At 59.6% G+C, this 20,391-nt stretch overlaps 1 protein-coding gene across 2 annotated transcripts; it reads left to right on the top strand.

The window, feature by feature from the left end:
* The first annotated feature begins 1,885 nt into the window (after positions 1-1,885).
* On the top strand, positions 1,886-19,722 carry LOC123643476 (rho guanine nucleotide exchange factor 4). 2 transcript variants are annotated; one of them, XM_045559033.1, is made up of 10 exons: positions 1,886-2,027; positions 11,407-11,586; positions 12,445-12,621; positions 12,692-12,871; positions 13,739-13,971; positions 14,322-14,451; positions 15,869-16,000; positions 16,714-16,957; positions 17,806-17,883; positions 18,410-19,722. In XM_045559033.1, the coding sequence occupies exons 1-10, from the start codon at positions 1,890-1,892 to the stop codon at positions 18,559-18,561; spliced, it is 1,644 nt and encodes a 547-aa protein (XP_045414989.1). In that variant the 5' UTR covers positions 1,886-1,889; the 3' UTR covers positions 18,562-19,722. The 2 variants fall into 2 exon arrangements, with proteins under 2 accessions (XP_045414989.1, XP_045414990.1); XM_045559034.1 differs by lacking the exon at positions 1,886-2,027 and adding an exon at positions 8,507-8,560.
* The last annotated feature ends 669 nt before the right edge of the window (positions 19,723-20,391 follow it).

Here is a 20,391-nt window from a genome sequence, read left to right as displayed (position 1 = left end):
GCCGGGCTGCGAGAGGCCTGCCTGTTCCGTACCTGGTGCGGAGACCATTCGTTCTCTTTGTGGAAAAAATTAACCTGGATTCTAACCTCATGCCATATACAAAAAGCATTGCCAGGCGGCTTAAAAGCTTTCATGTCAAAATAAAAACTATAAAATATTAAAGGATAACACGGGACAGGCTGGTCCGAGTGCAGTGGTGTTTACAGCTAATTGATCACAGCCAGTTACAGATTCCTGTGTTCCCTCTCCACTCCCACTGCTTCACTTGAGCAGCCTTAAAAGAAAAAAAAAAAAAAAACGTAGGAGAATTTATGACTTCGATGTGGGGAAGAGTTTCTTAAGCACAAAACACATAAACCATATAGGACTAGATTGACAGATTTCTCTATATTAAAACTAAAAACTTCTGTTCTTAAGGCATGTTAAAGAGAATGACAAGACAAGCCACAACCTGGGAGAAGGTAGTTGTAACACGTATGAACAGACACACCTAGAGTGGAGGAGGGGCAAGTATCTGTAAACATACATATATTTTTTACACCAATGATATGTCAAAGGTAGGGTAATAGAAAAATGGGGAAAACTCATAGAAATTTCCCATTAAAGGAAATATAAATGACCCATAAACATAGATAAGATGCTCAAGTCACTCAACTCATTAGTAATCAGAAATGCAAGTTGAAGCCACAAAGAGACACCATTTCATATTCATTAGCCTCTCGAAAATTAATATGTCTGATAATGCCAATCCCAAGAGCGAGCTAGGGTCTAGAGTGATGGGAACATTTCTACACCACTGCTCGGTGTCTAAATTGGTAGAACTGCTTTGGGAAACCGTTTGGTGCACCTAGGGCCCAGCGATGTCACACCTAAGTGTCTATACCCTAGAGTGTGAATTTATACCAGGGGCAATGATTCCACCATGAGGGCAAAGATCTTAACTATTACAATGCTTTGTGGCCCTCCAAAGAGGCTCGCCACATGACAGTAAATAGTATGTCTGTGGCATTAACATTTCATGGCGGGCAGGGGGTTAGGAGGACAATGTCTAAAAGGCTCCTTAGGGGCAGTCGGGAGACAAAGCTGAGCAGGCTGCCTAGAGGCACAGCCCGCCCGAGGCGGCACCATTGTCCCCAAGGCGGCAGCCAGGCAGGAACAGCCGCCCTGCTCCAGCAGTGCAGCAGATACAGGACGTCTGAGAGGTCCTAAAACACAACACTGTGCCAGTGAAAATACAGCAAGCACAGCTGCACAAGCAGTTGAGTGACAAGAGCCAGTCAGAGAAGAACAGCTGCTGGATGTGTCACTTATAGAAGGTCAAAAACAGCTGTAACTGGGCAGAAATCAACCCTATGACAAAGACAAGCATGGGAATGACATGCAAAAAGTTCCAGCTCCTGGATGTCTCTATAGGAGTGAGAGGGGAGTGGGACTGTACAGGAAGGGGAGTCCAGGATTCTGTTTTTCTTAAGCAGGGTGATAGGAACCAGGACTGTTCATTGTACTGAATTTCAAACTATATTTGCATGTATGTGCTGTATATTTTCCTTGAATACACACACACATCTATTTCGCGACAAAGTTTTACATTTATCTTAAGGGCCTGACAGCACAGCCGGTACACAGTGGATGCGCGGGGCCCTGCCGCGTTGAGCCGCAGGAGTTCCCAGGCCTCCCGCTGGGTGGTCGGTGCTGTGGACGGTCGTGGCGGTGGGGCGGCTGGTGGGTTCTCACAGCCAGGCCGCGGGTGTGCGGCAAGGATGGTTAGAAAGCCTGGCTCCCCGCATTCCCCGCGCACGGGGGGAGCGTTTGTTCCCAGACGGCTTCTCTGCACGGCCCCCTCCCTCTTGAGCCGCCCCCTTTGCCAGCTGCTGTCTCTCCTTCCAGCCATGCCTGATGGAGCTCTGGATGCGGCCATGCGTGCTGACGAGGCAGGGAGCGAGGAGGACCTGTATGAGGACCTGCACGGCTCTGGCCACCACTACAGCCACCCTGGAGGGGGCGGCGAGCAGCTGGCCATCAACGAGGTAGGGCCAGGGCTGCGCGGGCAGGGGTGGGGGTGCTGGGGCCCGACAGATGTGGCCCTGGCCATGCCGGCAACTCCAGCACACCCGGGCTGTGACAATGCTGCCGGCTGCACACGATGAGGGTTCAGCCTGCAGCTCTCCCTTCAGGATGTGTTGTCAAGAGCAGTGTTTGTCCAAACACGGGGCTCCCCCGTGCCCTCCCAGGCCCACAGAGCCACCGAAGAGCAGGCCCGAGGCAAGCAGGCCCTCCTGGGGAGCAGGGCCTGAGAGCCCCCCGGCAGGGTCCCTCCAACCAGCAGACTGAGAACAAGGCCAGTGAAACTGCCGTCCCTCCTGTTGACACCAAGAGTTGAGAAGTATTGCTGTAGCTATGACAACTGCATGTTGTGGCCATAGTTTACTACTCCTACCCAAGCAGAAGAGATTAGTGAGAAACTTCATCTGGGCTAAACAGGTTCCCATCCCACACTCTCCTCTTGCATTCTCCAAGGAGAGAGAAATTCGGAGGCTTCAGTCCAGGCCCTCTCTTCTCCCTCACGCTCCTATTCCCTCGCTGTCTCTGACTTCACCTGGCTGTGGGCATGACGGCAGTGTCGCCGGACGTTGGGGACAGCAGGTGCCCATGGCAGTCACGTGTTCTCCTGGTCACAGAGTGCTGCTGCGTTTCTGCCTCATGAATCTGACAACCCAGGACCTCGCAGCACTCAGGTGTAAGCAGAAACGGTTAGACTTTAACATTTCTGTGAAGGAATGGGCCGGAAGGCTTCTCAGAAACCGGTAAGGAATGTGGCGTCCTCGTTGCCTGCCGGACAGAGCAGTAGGGGCAAAGCCAACAAACTCTTCGTAGATGCTTGACTCTAGACAATGATTTAAAATAGTCATTAAATAATACTTTATTCAAAATCCATGATGCGTAGAGAATAAATATGCAAATAAGTTAGGTTTTCCAACAAATAACACCTTTCGCATTAAGTGCCTCTCTGAGCTACTTTGGATAGAAAGTGTTCTGAAACCATGTCACCTGGTGCTTTTTCTTCAAGAGTCAGGCTGCCTCCTCCATCTTGGGCTCAGCCACAGCAGGGAGCCCAGGCTGGGGGCCTGTCAGACGTGGGTGACGTTGCGCACCGGGCAGGTGACTGACTGAGCATGGGTTCACTGGCTGTCAAACAGGATGGCCACCAGGCTGCATGAGGGCTGCCGGAAACAGGGAATGTGCGCACCCTGGCCCTGTGGGTTCTCAGGTCTCCAGTGGCCAGGATGGTGCTGCAGCAGAGTAACAGCTCTCAGGGACCCTGGGGAGGGGGTTACTTGATCGGCCTCAGACGCTGCGTTGTCAGAGCTCCTGTTTCTGCACTGTGGGCTTGTATGTCTCCTACCTGATGGTGAAATTGGGGAGTGTCACGTCTTGCTGCTGGCAAGGAGCTGCTTTTGGGCGTCCTTGTTTCCTGGACAAGATGTTCATTCTAAGGTGCTTTGGCCGAAGAAAGCCCAAAGAACAAATAACAAATACTCTTTGGCAGAGGCCCCCTTTGTGAGGTAAATGCAGGCAATTTAGATCATGAATCGGATGAGCGCCTATGTGGGCTGCTGAGAGGATGGTGTCCTGTTGGTCCAAAGGCCTTTCTTGGCATTGGAGTTTCTGAGAGGACGCTGCTCTGCCTACGTTGACGGCGCTCTGTGCTTTCCAGGAGTGTCCTCCCTAGACCCTTTCCATGCCCTCGTGAGGGAGGACATGCCACATCCCAGGGACAACAGCAAGTCAGGCAGAGGGGCCCCTCTCCGGCGAGCTGCGGGCTGGCCCCGGGAGGCAGGCACCCACCCGACTGCTCACCCTCATGAGATCCGCCAGCGCCTTCAGATCCTGGTATAGAAAGGCGACAAAATGCCGCCCCGAAGGAGGCAGCGGGAAGGCAGGCCAGGCTTTGGAGGACACTGTCCAGGCCCAGCAGAGCACCCGCAGCAAGGCAGTCCCTCCTCGTGGCCTGAGCCCGCGGCAGGGCTGGGGAGGCCTCACGGTGCCTGGCTTGTCTTGCGCACTCAGGAAAGGTAGTGCCTGCCTGTGATGACCCACTGGAAGTATTGCAAGGACTCAGCTCATCAGAAACTCTTTGAAAAATACAAGAGGTGATTGTCCAGTGACAGGCTAGTGCCCTGGCCTTCCTGTCCCCATGTGCTCAGCAAGAAGCTTTGCTGGCGGTTATCGTGAGTTTCATGCCTGGAGGTGATCAAAGCAACAGGTGTCAGAAAAAAGTCCTTAAAAAATAATACGTGGCTTGCTCTAAAGTCACACATTCACTTACATTTTCTACGAATACATGGGTTCTAAATTGTGACACTTTCCTGTTCATGTTGAACTCAGGAGGGGAAACCACTTCTTAATTTTCCAAGCAGAAGGGAACCGGAACCGTCTGGCCTGGAGCTCTGTGGACAGGGGAAGGCCAGCGAGGCAGTCTGTGTTCTGGATACGGAGGGAGTGAGCTGTACACCTGCATGTGTGTGTGTGCACACTGCACGTGAAAGCCATGGGCGTGCTGTTTGTGCGTGTATGTTGCATGCATGTTAACGCGTATGTACTGAGTACTTAGCCTGTGTCAGGGAGTGCGCCAGGCCGTAGGATGCAGCTGGGCAGGAGACATGGCCCTGCCTTCAGAGAGCAGCCCGCCCACGTGTGTGTCTGTTGGGCACCTGCGTTTCTCCACGTACCTTGTTTTTGCTGCGTTCCTTGACTCCCTTGTGCCTTGCCCCTCGGGACTGTTCAGCCCTGCAAGATGAACTAAGGAATGCGGACGCTGATTGTCTTCTGTGCCCAGAGGTGCCCCTCTCTCTTTTTGGCTTTGCCCCCTCAGTGTGTCCCCTAGAGGCCATAGCCCAGGCCTGGGCCCGTCTGCCCAGTTCCTCGCCCTCCCTTGCCACTTGGCCCTTCTGGGCTGGCCGTCCTCCCTGCAGTTGGGCCTGGGCCCACGCTTAGCTCCAGGACTTCTGAAGAGGTGAGGATAGAGCTGGAAGCGCCCGCAGTGTGTGACCACCTAGCCCTGCCCAGGACAGTATAACCAGGGAGAGGATGGCACGGTTCCTGCTGGGGAGGCCTGGGGTGTCCTGCTGTCCACTCACTCCTGTGGGCGGCAGCCTGTCCCCTACGGGCCAGGCCATAGCTGGAGCTTCCTCTCAGCTCCCTGAGAGGCTCCAAGGGCCTTGGGTGTCAGGGTCCCCTCTGTGCACCTGTGCCAGAGCTACTGTGGTCTCCCTGCTCCAGTACCGTGAGGTAGAGACCAGAGGCAGCTTCTGGATCATCCTGCTGAGACACAAAGCCCAGCTAGAAGGCAGGCAGATGTGAGTAGACAGCCACAGAACCTGTCATCCCTGTTGGGCTCGAAGTATAAAAGGGTATCATAATTAGGGCAGCACCAAGGTGGGGCACTCGGTCCTGCCCGCTGACCACAGGGCCGCTCGGGGAAGGAAGGCAGTCTTGCTGCCTGAGCCCCTCCCAGCACTTTGAGGGAGGGACGCCCAGAAGTGCAGGACACAAGGTCAGTCCTTGGCTGCCCCTCGTGGAGAAGTCAGTCTGACCCTCTCCCTGCAGGTGTCTCTGTCTTCCCTGAGCTCTTGTGGTGCTGACCTGGCTCCAGTTCCTCACCCCCACCCAGGTCCAGGGAGCAGCCCGATGCCTGGCAGCGCCCCGCACACCTTGTGTTACCCTCACTAGGCTGGACAACTGGAGTTTAGATGCTGTGAGATGGGGCAAGAGCAGCTCCAAGTCTCCCAGAGCCACTGCCGCCACGTTTGCCCAGGGCTGCAAGGTTGCCTGGTGGCCAGGCCCCGCACGGCCCCCTCAGGGTCCCGCACAGTCCCGGATGGCCCCCCCGCGCAGCCCTGCACAGCCCCGCACGGCCCCCGCGCAGCCCCGCACGGCCCCCGCGCAGCCCCGCACGGCCCCCACGCAGCCCCTGCACGGCCCCCCCCGCAGCCCCGCACGGTCCCCCCACAGCCCCCGCACAGCCCCCGCGCAGCCCCCGCACAGCCCCCGCGCAGCCCCCGCACAGCCCCGCACAGTCCCCCCACAGCCCCGCACAGCCCCTGCACAGCCCCCCGCGCAGCCCCGCACAGCCCCCCCCCCCACAGCCCCTGCACAGCCCCCGCGCAGCCCCTGCACAGCCCCCCCACAGCCCCGCACAGTCCCCCCACAGGCCCCGCACAGCCCCCGAGCAGCCCCCGCACAGCCCCCCCACAGCCCCGCACAGTCCCCCCACAGCCCCCGCGCAGCCCCTGCACAGTCCATCCATGGCCCTGCATGGCCACGCACAGCTCCCCACAGCCCCCCACAGCCCCCGCACAGCCCGTTTCCTCTTCCCTCTGGGGTCCCAAAGCCACAGCACTGGGGACTCAGCCCTCATCTGCCCCTGACGCCCACATCTCTCCTCTGCTTCCATGTCAGTCCTGCCACCAGCCTAGGGGGCCACTCCGTTCCCTGGTTGGAGCCATCCAGCTTGAACCCCTCAAGGTCCTAGGCCTTTGCCTTCGAGCTTTTTTGTTACACTTTTGGTCATGAAACACACACAAGAAAGCTGTTGCCACTGTCGCCCCTGCTGTATGCCAAGCTCTCTGGGATATACAGGTTGGGGAATCCCCTCCGCCAGGGTGGAGGACCTCCTCCTCAGTCCTCGGTCCCAGCCCAGGTCAGAGGTCCTTCTGCTATATTCAGGCCTCTTCAGGCTGTCCTGCTCTGCTGGGGACAGAGGCTGTGCTCAGAACTGGGCCTGGGCTGAAGGACTTACCCATACCCCCCAGTGCCGGCATTGCCCCTCAACAGGGTGCTAGAGACCCCAGAGCACTCGGCGCCTCACTGGCCAGCCAGCTTACAGATCTACTGTGCCCAGGAGCCACACAGTCCTCTGCACCTGCCGTCTTGGGTGGCCAGTCAGTCTGGAACCATCGGTGCACAGTGAAACAAACATCGAACCGTCACGGGTTCCAAGCCACACCCCAGGAGAAGGCCCATCACAGTCTTACCAGAGAGTGCTAGGATTTGGGGGTGCAGGCAGCCTTTAGATGCCTCCTGATTGCCCTCAATCCTCCTGAGAGTTTGAGGGAACAAACCTTTAGCCCAGGGTCTTTTGAAGAACTGGGCAGGACAGATGGGCCTAGGCCGGACCTTCACCTGCAGGGGAGGCACGGCCTGTCTAGACACTGCCCTGACCCAGCCTGCACACAGGCCCCGGAACGTGCATACACACAGATGGGTAGCCACACGCCTACATGCACACACAGGGCCCTGAGCGTACAACACCTGGCAGCCACTCTGCTTTGGAGTCCTCAGAACGATGGTGACGTTCACGAGTGTCCTCACCTGCACTTGCATGCGTGTAGTACCGGTGCACACAGAAGCTGAGCATAGAGACAAAGCCACCCATGTGTGAACACCCAGCCTCTGCACACATGCCCTCTGCGCGCCCCTCCTGCCCTCCAGGGGCTCTTCCTGCCCCAAGTGTTAGAGCACTGAGATTGTTGCTCGGAGATCTCTGCCCATTCCTGAGCGGTGTGGTGGGCTCAGCCCTCTCCCCTGCAGTCTCATCTCTGAGGGACACTGACTTCTGTGGACAGACTGCAAGACTCGTGCTTGAGAGCTTTGAAACCCTCGGGGTTAAGGCTGCATGATCTGCCTGGTGGAGGCAGTGGAAGCCCTGGATACCCGACATAGGATTTTTTTAAAAGCGGCAGAAGCAGCTGCTTTTCCAAAGGAATAAAACGCTGCTCTGGGTCAGCATGAGTCAGTCCGACCAGGGTTCAAATCCTGCCTCCGCCGTCCCTGCATTCCTGTGCGACGTTGTGCCTGCACGGATTCCCTGCAGAGCCGCACTCACTGTCTGTGAAGCGGGCGCTGCGGGCAGCCGTTGTCAGCAGTCAGAGGCCCTGCCATCCTTCCCCAAGGCGCTGGCGGCAGGCACTCTGGCCTTGGTCTGCCTTTGACGTCCCAGGGCTTCCCCAAGCGCCCCCGTGGTCGCCCGTGCAGCTGGCTATCCCGGGGCCAGCACAGCTTCGCCGGCCCTGAGGGTCCCCGACCCTCCCCCAGCAGGCGCGGAGGGCGGAGCGCAGCGCACGCCGGGCAGCCGCGGCCCCTCTGGGGCGCCTTAACGCGCCCGCACGCCGTCCCCGCCCGCGCGGCCCGCCTGGTTGCCGGGGCGCCGGCCGGGGGCACGCAGCGCGCCGCGCCGCTGTGCGGGAGGAGTCGGGCCGCGGGCGCAGGCGCTCCGCCCTCCCCGGGGCTGCGGGCCACCGGCTCCGGCCCCGCGCGGCTGGATCTCCGCCCGCACCGAGCGGGAGGCCGCGCCATGGCCAGGGCCCCGCAGCCCCGGCGCGGCCCCACGGCGCCCGGGAGCGCCCTGCGCGCCCTGCTGCGCTGCAACCTGCCGCCCGGCGCCCAGCGCGTGGTGGTGCCCGCCGTGCTGGTGTTCCTCGTCCTCGTCAACGTCGTGCTGATAGTCCTGCTGGCCTTCCGCTGAGCGGCCGCGCGGGGCGCCGCGGGGCACCGCGCCGGGGTGAGTGGCGCGGGCGTTGGCACTGCAGCCGCTGTCGCCCACGGCCTCCGCTCCGGACGCAGAGGGGAGACCGTCTCGCCACCCGTGTGCTCACTGGGGGGGTGCCCTGGGGGGCGTGGTGGCACATGTGCCAGAGGGTCCTTTAGTCTGTCCTCTGTGCCCTGTGTGTGTGTGTGTGTGTGTGAGGGGGGAAGAGGGTGGCCAAAATGGCGCGTCTCGGTGTAACTGAGGATGCGGGTACAGCTGTGGCCGCGCTGGTTGTCTGGAAACGGTGCACGCAGCTCTGTGTGGGTTGAGCAAGGTCTGCGGGAGATGCCTGGGCACCCCTGCGCACCTTACCCGCAGCTGCTTTCTCCATTTAGGACTTAAAATAAGTGGTGTCAGTGTCTCTAGGGACAGACCTGCTGCCTCGTGCAAGTGGGCACTCCGAGCCCCGCCCCCCATGTGTGAGAGGGGCCGGGCAGGGCGTGAGGGCGGTGGGAGCTGTCAGGTAGCGCTGCCCTCCCTGGGGCTTGTCAAAAGCGCAGAGGCACAGGAGGGGATCTTGCCCCCTGCCCTTGGCTTGTCTTGGTCTTGAACTTGCCCCTCCACTGGGAACAGCCCCTGCCGGGCCCCCACATAAATGTCCCTGTGCCTCAGAGCCAGCCTCTGCTCTCCACAGAGAGGTAGCCTGTACTCCTCAGCCCTCAGGCCTGCCGGCAGGAGTCTCCACCCAGGTGCAGCCGCACCTAAGACAGGAGCCAGTAAGGGCCTCTGCCAGGAACCCACCCAGCGCGGACCCTGGCAGCTGCTGGGCCATGTGGAGGTGGAGCACGTCTGCCATGGTCGATGAATCTTGTCTCTGACCTCTTGGAGCCACATTTTGTCTTGGTGACAACACAGAAATAGTTAATGTCACTCCTAACTCATTAGAGTACCTCCTATTTGTGGGTCTACACAGGAGCTTTGTGACCCATAGGGCAGACATTGTGACACTGGGGGGAGGCACAGGACATCAGAGCACTTGCTCATGGCCATGTGTCTGTGTGGTGCTTCCTGCACCAGGCATGGTGCAGGGACAAAGAAGGGACAAAAGCAACTAACACCTTCTCCCCAGCCCCCAAGACTTCCAGGTGACTGGCCGGGTGGGGGGCTTAGACTCTGTGAAGCCCTGCCTCTGTACCCCACATGGAGACCTCCCCGGAGCTCTATAGAAACCCCCTAAGTAGCGTCCGCACCTGTCTGCAAGAGCTGGCAGCATAAAGGAAGGCGGGGCACCAAGCCTCTGCTCAGGGCCCATTTGAGGGAATCTGGGGACAGAGGAAGACACTTCACCTGGTTAATATCAGGTGGGAACCCCCTGGGAAGGGAAACGGTGGGAAGCAGGGCTGCGTTGAGGATCTGGGTTACTTCCTCACGGCCTGCGGTCCGACTCCAGATCAGGAACATTTCCCCTGCAGCCCACATTGGCACTGGCTTACACACAACACCCTGTCTGCTTCCTCCTCTCCCTGGTGGTGCCAGCTCCCAGGTGCAGGCTGGCTCCTCTCTCGTGTGGTCTTTGCCGGTACTCCTCCTCGTCCTTTGTGTGGCAGCCAGCGGGTCGAGATCCGGGAGCCCAGGCCCACCTGCAGAGGGTCTTTGTAGCTGGGAATGGGTGTGACGGTCCCCTGTGGAAGCCTGCTGCTCCTCCGGAGTAACCCAGTGCTCTGTGCCTGGGTCCTTGTGGGGGCCTCGAGAAGTCTGCAGCCCCTGAGCAGCTTCCACACTGAGGGCTTGTGGATGACTCTGAGAGGTTTTGTCAGGTTTGGAGCAGGGTTCACCCCAGGAAAGAGGAAGAACCAGTGGTTCATCCTTCCCTGAACTTGCTTGCTCGGACCCTCCCCTGGAGGAAAGGCCCCAGCCCGAATGGGCTCGCATGCTGCAGTGGCCAGCCACAGCCCTTGCCCTGCCCACGCTGGGACACAGGTGGAGGCCCAGGCACAGTGAAGCCAAGGGAGGGCTCACCTGGGGTGGGGCAGGTCACTGCGAAGGGCCTGTCTGGTTGTGCTCCAGTTCATCCTTGACCACTTAGCCAGGCCCATGGCTGTGACAGCTGGAGCCAACACCTGGTCCCAGCAGGGAGGGGCATGGACACCTCACCTTCTGTGCAGCCCCCAACCCAACCCTCCTCTCCTGCCCTAAGCCCCTGGAGTCATTCATCATTCATGAAGCAGAAACAGTCCACATTACAGGAAAGCAGGGGTCAGCCCAATGGGAAACGGGGCTCCATTTGCAAGGGCTGCCTGGGAGGGGCAAGGGCATGTGCCTCACGGTGCAAGAAGTTGGAATAATTAAAACTTAGAATCTTAGGGCTTGGGGCTAAGAACTCCAAGGAAGGGCACTGCTCCGCCAGTGCTGGTATCTGGGGCATGAGGGGTCAGACAGGGGTGCCGTGAGATAGTTCTGCAAGCGTCACAAAACCATAGCAAACTAGCCCCAGCTCCCATGATGGCCAGGTATGTGGAAGCTGGATGACACGGCATTGTGGCTGTGGAGTAAGAAGCCCGCAAGGGGAGCCACCCCTCTCCTTCCCGCAGCCTTTGAGCCCCTCAAATGTTGCCTTAGGAGAGCCCGACAGGCTCTGGCATGCCCCAGCGACAGGACCAGCTTCTGCGGCTAGTTCGCAGGATCTGCATCGGGCTCCATCACTGGGCCACCACAGTCCAGACTGCAGGTGCGCAGCTGGCCAGGAGGCAGCCTCCTGGGCTCCTCTGTAAAGGAGTCAGGATCCCCTCTTCCCAGGACTGCAAGGTGTGGGGACAGAGAGCAGGGAGGCCCAGGCAGCCCCACCCCACTGACCCACCTGCCCATGCCTCTCTCCTCAGCTTATCAGCGATGGCAGTGTGGTCTGTGCTGAAGCGCTCTGGGACCATGTCACCATGGACGACCAGGAACTGGGCTTCAAAGCTGGGGATGTCATCGAAGTGATGGATGCCACCAACAGAGAGTGGTGGTGGGGCCGAGTCGCTGATGGCGAGGGGTGGTTTCCGGCCAGCTTCGTGCGGGTATGCTTCCTGCCTGAGCTTCTCCCGGGCCAGGCCCATCAAGAGCCACCTGGCTCTTCTCAAATCCAAGCCTGAAACAGCTCTGGTGTCGAGATGCTGGGTGTGGACCACTCCCTGGCAGCTATGCTGGGCCCGGGTGCTGAGGGCGGGGCAGGTGGGCATCAGGGAGCTGTAACGCAGCCCTCCTCCTCCTGCAGAGCCACCACCTTCTCCATCCCCTGCTCCCACCCCACCCCCAGCCCCCGGCCAGCCCTCCATTGCCAGAAAGGTCAGAAATGACTGAAGTGCACCCCTCCGAGACTGCCACCACACACAACTCTGTCCACATGAGCCATCTCATTTAACACTCATACAGCACTGGGAGGTGGGAACCACAACTTAAACACCTGAGGAAACTGAGGCACGGACAAGTTAAGTCATTAGCCCTAGAGATCACAGGGAGGGCACCAGATCCCACCTAAAGTGGGTTCTGGTCTCCAAAGAAGAAATCCAAGTGCAGTCTCCAGAAGGTCAGGCCGAGGGGGCCCAGGCCTGGCATACAGGTGCTTCTCCTGCCCCAGACCCCATGGGTAAACTGTGCATTCTGTGCCCCAAGCCTTTCCCCAAGGTTCAGGTGGGGGCCAGTATGGGCAGGCACTGGTTCTGTGCCCAGCACGGGCCGAGTCTGGGGACGGGAGCGCAGGGCCTTTGGAGCAGGCCGGATGGTTTCCGGTGACCACTGGCAGCGCCATGGTCGTCTGTCCAGGCACTGTGCGGGCGATGTGGGGGGAGCCACCCCGTGAATCCCGCGGGTCCTCTGAGACTCGCCTTCCGGGCCGGAGGGGCGCGGGGCGCTGACCGGCCGCGCGTTGCCGGCAGCTGCGGGTGAACCAGGACGAGCCCGCGGACGACGAAGCCCCGCGGCCCGGGGACGGCGCGGCCGGGGACGGCGGGGCGGAGGCGCAGAGCAGCAAGGACCAGATGCGCACCAACGTCATCAATGAGATCCTCAGCACCGAGCGGGACTACATCAAGCACCTGCGGGACATCTGCGAGGTGAGGACCCGCCGGCGGGCGGGCGGGGCGGGGGCGGGCCCGGGGGGAGACTGACCGCGCCCGCCCCCAGGGCTACCTCCGGCAGTGCCGCAAGCGCGCGGACATGTTCAGCGAGGAGCAGCTGCGCACCATCTTCGGGAACATCGAGGACATCTACCGGTGCCAGAAGGCGTTCGTGAAGGCCCTGGAGCAGAAGTTCAATCGCGAGCGCCCACACCTGAGCGAGCTGGGCGCCTGCTTCCTGGAGCACGTGAGCGCCCCGGCCGCCGCCCACCTGTGCCCTCCCTGCGTACCTGGGTCCCGGGCCTCCACTCGGAGGCTGCCCGGCAGGCTCAAGCCCAGGCCGCGGGCCGCTCTGTTCCCAGAAGCTTCCACGCTCTGCGTGCGCTGGGCTCCAGCACTCTACCTGCGCAGCGGCCCAAACCTCAGCACGGTTTTAGGAGTGTCGCTGCTTCTGAGGGGGCGATCCAGTCAGGGAAGGTTCCTGGGGGCAGGGGCCTGAGGCATCGCCGCAGAAGGATTTGCTTTGGCCAGACAGGAGGGCAACCGTGGGCTGGGCCACCTGTTGAGCGCCCAGGGCTGCTCACGGCAGATTCTGGGGTTCCTCAAGCAGTGAGCAAACTGGAATTTACGTGGAATTTATAGCTTGTGTCCACTCTAAATGCCAGTTTGCACTCAGCCAAGGTCCACTGGATTGGTCCGGTCCAGATAGAACTCTTGGCCTCACTTGATGGAGAAGGGATGTGTTTTATCTGTCTCCTGCAGCAGTCACCTGGGGTTGTGCAAAGGCTGTCTGTCTCCCCCACACAGCCCTGCTTTTGGCCTTGACAGCCCTTCCTTATTGACATCTTTGGGTACGCCAGAATATCTGCTGGGAGCCTTGCAGAGAAAGCCAGAACGCGGCAGGGGCAGGCACACACTCATGTTCCCAGAGGTCTTTACCCTTGCTGGGCATGACTCCATGTGCTGTGCCCTGTGAAGTAGGCAGACAGGGCTGCCCACCCCACCCACCCAGCCCGGCTCCTGAAGGAACTGCAGAGGCTCTTGCCCTTCCCAGACATGTGGCTGGGTGGCCTGGGCGGGCAGATGCCATCCTAACCTCCCGCTGTTCCCCCAGCAAGCAGACTTCCAGATCTACTCCGAATACTGCAACAACCACCCCAACGCCTGCGTGGAGCTCTCCCGGCTGGCCAAGCTCAGCAAGTACGTGTACTTCTTTGAGGCCTGCCGGCTGCTGCAGAAGATGATCGACATCTCCCTGGATGGCTTCCTGCTGACCCCGGTGCAGAAGATCTGCAAGTACCCTCTCCAGCTGGCCGAGCTGCTCAAGTACACACACCCCCAGCACAGGTAGGAGGGCACCGAGCCAGGGAGGTGGCCCCCGGCTCTGCACACCTCCCATCAGCCAGTTTGTTGGGCACTTGCAGTGTGTAGGGCACTGCTGTAGGCACTGGGGCAACACAGAAGAACAGCTCTGCCCTCATGAGCTCTCCTTGCAGAGGGGGAGAGACTATCAGCAGGATACAAGCTGTGCTCTGTGCCTGGCATTTGTGACACAGAGAGGGGCTGTGCATTTCAGGGGTGAGGATGTGGCCAAGGGGCACGGCCCCAGAGAAAGCAGCTGCACACATGGGGGCTGCAGGAGACCCCACACCCCCATCTCTTGCTGGCAGCAGCCCTCCATCTCTGTTCTGTCCCAGGGACTTCAAGGATGTCGAAGCTGCTTTGCATGCCATGAAGAATGTGGCCCAGCTCATCAATGAACGGAAACGGAGACTTGAAAACATTGACAAGATTGCTCAGTGGCAGAGCTCCATTGAGGACTGGGAGGTGAGGGCCTGGGGGCCCAGAAAATACCATAAGGTCTTGGCCTCTTGCTTTAAAAATCACACTTGCCCGTGAAAACTCTAGGGAGGACTGAAGCAGGGAGCCGTGCTCCTGGGAGCTAGCAAACACATGCCGGTGTGGGAAAGTGGTCCCTTAGTGCAGGTGCCAGGCCCTCGGGGCAGCCTCCCAGAGCTGGCTTTGGTGCCTGGTGGCCTCTTTCCTGTGTAAGATACCATTCTGCCCTCGTGAGCAGCCCGCCCGCCCGTCCGGGAGAAGCCCCAGCAGTAGTGCTGTTCCTCTGCCTGCAGGACACAGGTGGGATGCCTGGGTTTGCGTTCACTTCTGGGATTCCCAGCAGAGGGTGTAGGGCTGACACACAGCATGACCTCCTGGTTCTGTTTCCCTGGCTTGCACGTTCCCCTTGTACCTGCCAGTCTTGCCTTCTGAGGCAACTGGCCCTTAGAACTGCAGTGTCCCTGTCCCCCTCCACACGCCGCCGATCTGCCTCCCCCTGAAGCACTGCTCCCGAGAGCTCCCCGCCCACACGGGTGCTGGTGCTGCCTGCGGTGCGCTCTACCAGCTGTCTGCAAGAGAAAGGACCTGAAAATCAACCCATCACCACAGATCGTTGTAAAAAGACAGATTCCTGGGCCTCATCTCAACATAACTGAGAATCCCTGGGGTGGGGCTGAGCAATGTGGGCCAAGGACCCCTGCAAACTCACTCACCCCAAACTGGTTGCTGCCCACAACTCCTGGCTGTGGTTTGCATTTTCAAGGAGGAACCAGAGGGTCAGGGCTTAGTCTAAAACTCTGACGGCCAGATGGTGGGTGACGGACCTTCGGGTCCTGCGGCAGTTTGCTGGGAGGAGGGCCTCCTTTAGAACTCAAGATTGGCCTTAGAGGCAAATTCCAGCCAGCCTTAATTTTTCTCCAGGGCAGCACTATCCAGTCAAAATATCATGTGAGCCACATACCAAATCTGATACTTTATAGTAACCATCTTAAAGAAGGGAAAAAAAAGAAATAGGTGAAACTAATTTTAATATTTTAACTCAAATGTTTAAAATATCATTTCAACTTGTAATCAACATAAAATGTCATTATTGAAATAGTTTACATTCATTATTTCATACTAAGTCTTCACTGACATCACATCTCAATCTGGATTGGCCACATTTCCAGTGCTCAAGATGGCTACGGTGGGGTCCTGTTTTGCAAGGATAGCAACTCCCAGGGCAGACCTGCCCGCGTGGCCCTGCCAGCCCCCACCCTCAAGACTCAGAGGACTTCCCTGGGCTTGAGGAGCATCCCTCCCACCGGGGCCTGCCTGGCGGGGGGCCCCCCACCCGTGAGGGCGGCAGGAAGTGGTGCCTGAGGTTGGGTGCACTCAGCTCAGGGCTCTCCTTGGGTCTCCCCAGGGGGAAGATCTCTTGGTCAGGAGCTCGGAACTCATCTACTCGGGGGAGCTGACTCGAGTTACCCAGCCTCAAGCTAAGAGCCAGCAGAGAATGTTCTTTCTCTTTGACCACCAGCTTATCTACTGTAAGAAGGTAACAGTTTTCTGCCAGCTGGATGGGCCCAGATAAAGCAGGTAGAAGGAGTGAAGCCAAGGGCTGGGAGCGGCTGCCCAGAGGACAGGCATTTGCCAGACACATACAGGAGCCCTGGCCAGGCCGTGGGCTGGGATGAGGGTGGCTCCCTGCAGGTGAGCCTGGTAGTTTAGGGCCCACAGGCAGCTCTCGCAGTCTGACTGGGGGCCCGTGCTGTCAAGACCACCCTCCTTGCTCACCTGGCCCCTCGCTCCTCAAGCCACCTCTCATTCCCCTGCAAATCTCTGCATCCCCTTCCCAACCCTGAGGTCCCTGCTTCAGCTGCCTCCCAGCCTCTTCCGCACTGTCAGCTTCAGCTCCTGTTTGAAAATGTGGCCCAGTGGCCCCACATCCACGAAGCCCTCCTTGTCCGCTGGTGCTCTTACCTGCTATAAGGCAGTGTGGGCCACTGCCTTAGTTTCCATGGCTGTGTCCCCACCAGACCGTGCACACCTGAGAGAGAGGGCTGCCCCAGGGCTAGTCAGTAGCTGTCGCTGAAGGAGCAAGGGCCCTCACTCTCGCCTCAGCAGTCCTGGGCTGCAGCAGGTCACCTCAGGAGGTCACCATCTGCTGGGGAGGTGGGTGCATGGCCACCAGCCCCTCTTGTGGCCTGGCAGAGGAGCCGGGCGGCTACGGACAGCGTCAGGTGGCCGGCTCAGAGTGGTGTCTGGCAGGACCTGCTCCGCCGGGACGTGCTGTACTACAAGGGCCGGCTAGACATGGACAGCCTGGAGGTGGCAGACCTGGAGGACGGGAAGGACAGAGACCTCCACGTGAGCGTCAAGAACGCCTTCAGGCTGCACTGTGGCACCACAGGGGACAGCCACCTGCTGTGCACCAGGAAGCCCGAGCAGAAGCAGCGCTGGCTCAAGGCCTTTGCCAGGGAGAGGGAGCAGGTGCGGCTGGACCAGGAGACAGGTGCGAGACCCCGCTGGGCCTTGCGCCACCCCATGGCCCACCCAGCCCTCCTGCCCCACCTGCTGCCAGACAGTCAGGACGGCCTCAAAACTGAGACGGCATTTGGCGAGGCTTAAGGCACCTCTTTGTCCCAGTTGTGAGCACAAGGCACTGCCTTCGTCACCCAATGGCAGGATCACCTGTGTCCCATGACTGTGTTTCCTCAGCGTTCAGTGCCCAGGGGATGGGTCTGCCGGCTCTGGGTGGGGGACGCTTCCCTGCATGTGGGACACGTGCACGCACTCCACAGGGCAGGGGCCCTCCGCTCAGAGCCCCGCTTGCTGGGACCTGGGGGCCCTTTCCAGCAAGCACAAGCCCTTGGAGGGCACTGGAGAGGTGGGTAGTGGCTTCAGAAGCCTCGGCACCCCACGTGAGCAGGTGTCTCCTACTGCATCCCCCTCCTGTTCACAGTCCCCAGGCATTATCCTTGGCAGTGACCAGGCTGGCTCTTGATCCAGGAAAGAGCCTCCACCGCAGTGGAGAGAAAGGGCACTAGACACGGGCAGGTGGGGGCGGGGCATGGGGGCCAGGTGAGATGGGCGGGCACAGGGAGGGCTCGGGGATCTCGTTCTCTGCCAGGGCCACCAGATGGGGCACCAGGGCGTCTCCTCTGCCCTGGTTGGCCAAGGCAGGCTGACTGCACAGGATGGGGGACGGTCCCTGAGGTGTGAGGGGACCGCAGGCACTGTGGGAGGTGCAGGTGTGCAGAGAGGACCGCAGCTGGGGCCAGGGAGCACAGCGCGAGCCTGAGGAGAAATGTGGGTGGGGGAGGATGGGGCAGGTTCTCACTTGCATCCCCCTGCCCCTAGGCTTCTCCATCACCGAGCTGCAGAGGAAGCAGGCCATGCTGAACGCCAGCAAGCAGCAAGCCACCGGGAAGCCCAAGGGTAAGTGGACAGCAGTCCCACCTCCTCAGCCACCTGCCCTGCCTTGATCACGTTCCCTTCTCCGACCCCAAGTGAAGCCAGCACTACAGCCACCTGGGTCCTCAGAGGGGCCCGCTGCCCTCTGCAGGCTTTGTTCCTAAAGGCTGGTGATAAGGGCACCCGGTGATGATACAGTTGATGTTTTTGCTCTCAAGTCCTGGCCTCCCACCAGTGACAGTTCTTGCCTCCCGTGACGACCCCTTACAGCTGCCTGGGAGGGGAGGAGCTGATCTCTCCGTGTCTGGCTGGGGCCAAGGCCCTGCAACAGCGCGGCCCCTGCACAGGCCCAGGGCTCCCCGCTTCTGGCCAGGCCCAGGACGGAGGCTTCGGGTCTCAGGCAGCCCTCCGGGGCCAAGTCCTGTGTGGCTAAGCTGCCTCCCCTGGGTGGTCTGAGGCAGAGCCCTGGGACCGCCCCATGCTAGCCCGACAGCAGGGGCTGCCGCTCCGCCCTGGGCACTCATGACCCCTGCTGTCTCTCCCTGCCCAGCTGTTGGCCGGCCCTGCTATCTGACGCGCCAGAAGCACCCGGCACTGCCCAGCAGCCGGCCCCAGCCGCAGGTCTTGGTGCTGGCAGAGCCCAGGCGGAAGCCGTCCACCTTCTGGCACAGCATCAGCCGGCTGGCCCCCTTCCGCAAGTGAGCCAGCACCCCACCTACAGCTCTCGGTGGCCCTGCCTGCCAGCGGTCCCCAGCTTTTCCTTCCTGAGGCCCACTCCATCTGGCCCTTCTCTGCCTGTTCTGCAACATGGAAATGATCAGGGCTGAGCAAGGGAGTTGCTGCTCATGCCACCAGGACTCGCAACCTGCCAGGTCTGTGCTTCCATTTCTGGTTTTTTCACTGCTGCTGGAACAGCGAGGAGGCCAGCTAGGAGAGGCAGGGCCCCCGCACCTGCAGCCCCCTCCAGCCCTCGAGACCTGTGCAGGGCCCCGCTATCCCGGCACCTGGGAACCACCGCTCAGAGCCAGCGACCGGGCTGACTACCACGGATGCTCTTTGGAAAGCTCGTCTTCCCTTCTCCCATCTTCTCTGGGCAGGAGTGACTGACTCTGCCATGTGCACCTCTGCCCTCCAGTTCTCCTATTGGGCCCCCAGCCCCGGCCCAGCCAGTGGCTCCAGGCAGCTTGTGAGCTCAGAGGGTGGGAACCAGGAATTCTGCGCCCCAATGTTTGGCCCAGAGCCCACCCTTCTGCCTTCCAGCCCCTCTCTAGACACTGCTGGCCGCCGGACACCCTCTTCACTTGTGCTGTGTGTCTGTAGTGGAAAGAACAAGCCCGCAGAGTCAGCTGTGCACGTGGTCGGGGTGTGTACCGGCCCACCTGTGGCTGTGGGGTACCTCCTCAGCCACCTGGTTCTTGTTTTTCTTGTTTGGATTTTGTCGTCTTGTTTTTCTAACAATGGAGAAAAATAACTGATTCTTGTTAGTGACACAGAAAGATTGCCTTACCATACTGAGCGTGAGAAGCCATAAGGACTGAATTCTGTGGCCCAGCATCAAGGACTGGCCCAGCCCCCAGGCCGTGGGCACGCGGAGAGTACCCATCCGCCAAGGGGCGCCCGCCCAGTGTGTCGGGGCGGAGGCCACAAGATTCAGCAGCATGGACAGTCATTCTTGCACTATTCCTTCTCCAAGCCAGAAACCACATTTAATTTCATAAAGAAACTTGTGAAAAGTAACCCGACTGCCAGCCAGTTCTGTTGGTGTGTGCGTTTCCTCTTCTACACGCCCCTTCCCTGTCTCTGCCCTAGGCCTCTCCCAAAAGAGGAGCAATGAGCCCAGCAGCCTCCAGAGGGGGTGGGGGCCCAGCAGAGGAGGAGAGCAGGGCCAGGGCCCCTGCAGGGGGCATACAGCTGCGTCTGCCCTCCCCACGACCGACCGGGGCCCAGAAGCCCCCTCCCACTACTCCTGGGCTGTTTAGCTGGAGTTGGCCCGTGTGAGTTTGGGGACAGATCCGTAATCTCTGGGCTTCAGCACCCTCCTCAGTGAAATGAGGAAGAACTGTCTTCCCAGGAGGACCTTGGCCACAGAAGCCAGAAGAGGAGCAGGAAGCTGCTCCCCTCCCTGCCCTGCTGTGGGAAATAGTGCCCCCAACCCACTGCCTCCACCATGCTTCAACACTGTCAAGGTCACTGGGGCTGAAGGCCACAATGGCCTTCTTCCCAAATCTCCAGACAATCTCCTAACAGCCCCTCCCAGTCAGACCAAGCTACCTCTAGACCCACACGGAGAAATCATGAAAACCAGGACATGCAACACAAGTCAATCTTTATTGAAAACTGCAGTATTAATACATAACAATTCTTTGTTACAATAAACGTGCTTTGAGAATTTTAAGTCTGAGCTCATCTACTCATCAGATTGCATAAAAAATTAAAATAGTATGAATTTACACCTAATTGAACTGGCTCAGGATGATGTTCCACTCCTTGGTATTGACACTCGAGTTCAGTGCGGAGGTAAGGGACGCCATT

This window comes from Lemur catta, chromosome 8, assembly GCF_020740605.2.
Source record: "Lemur catta isolate mLemCat1 chromosome 8, mLemCat1.pri, whole genome shotgun sequence".
Lineage (NCBI taxonomy): Eukaryota > Metazoa > Chordata > Mammalia > Primates > Lemuridae > Lemur > Lemur catta.
The sequence above is the reverse complement of the archived record's forward strand: the minus strand, read 5'-3'. Positions and strand labels throughout refer to the sequence as shown.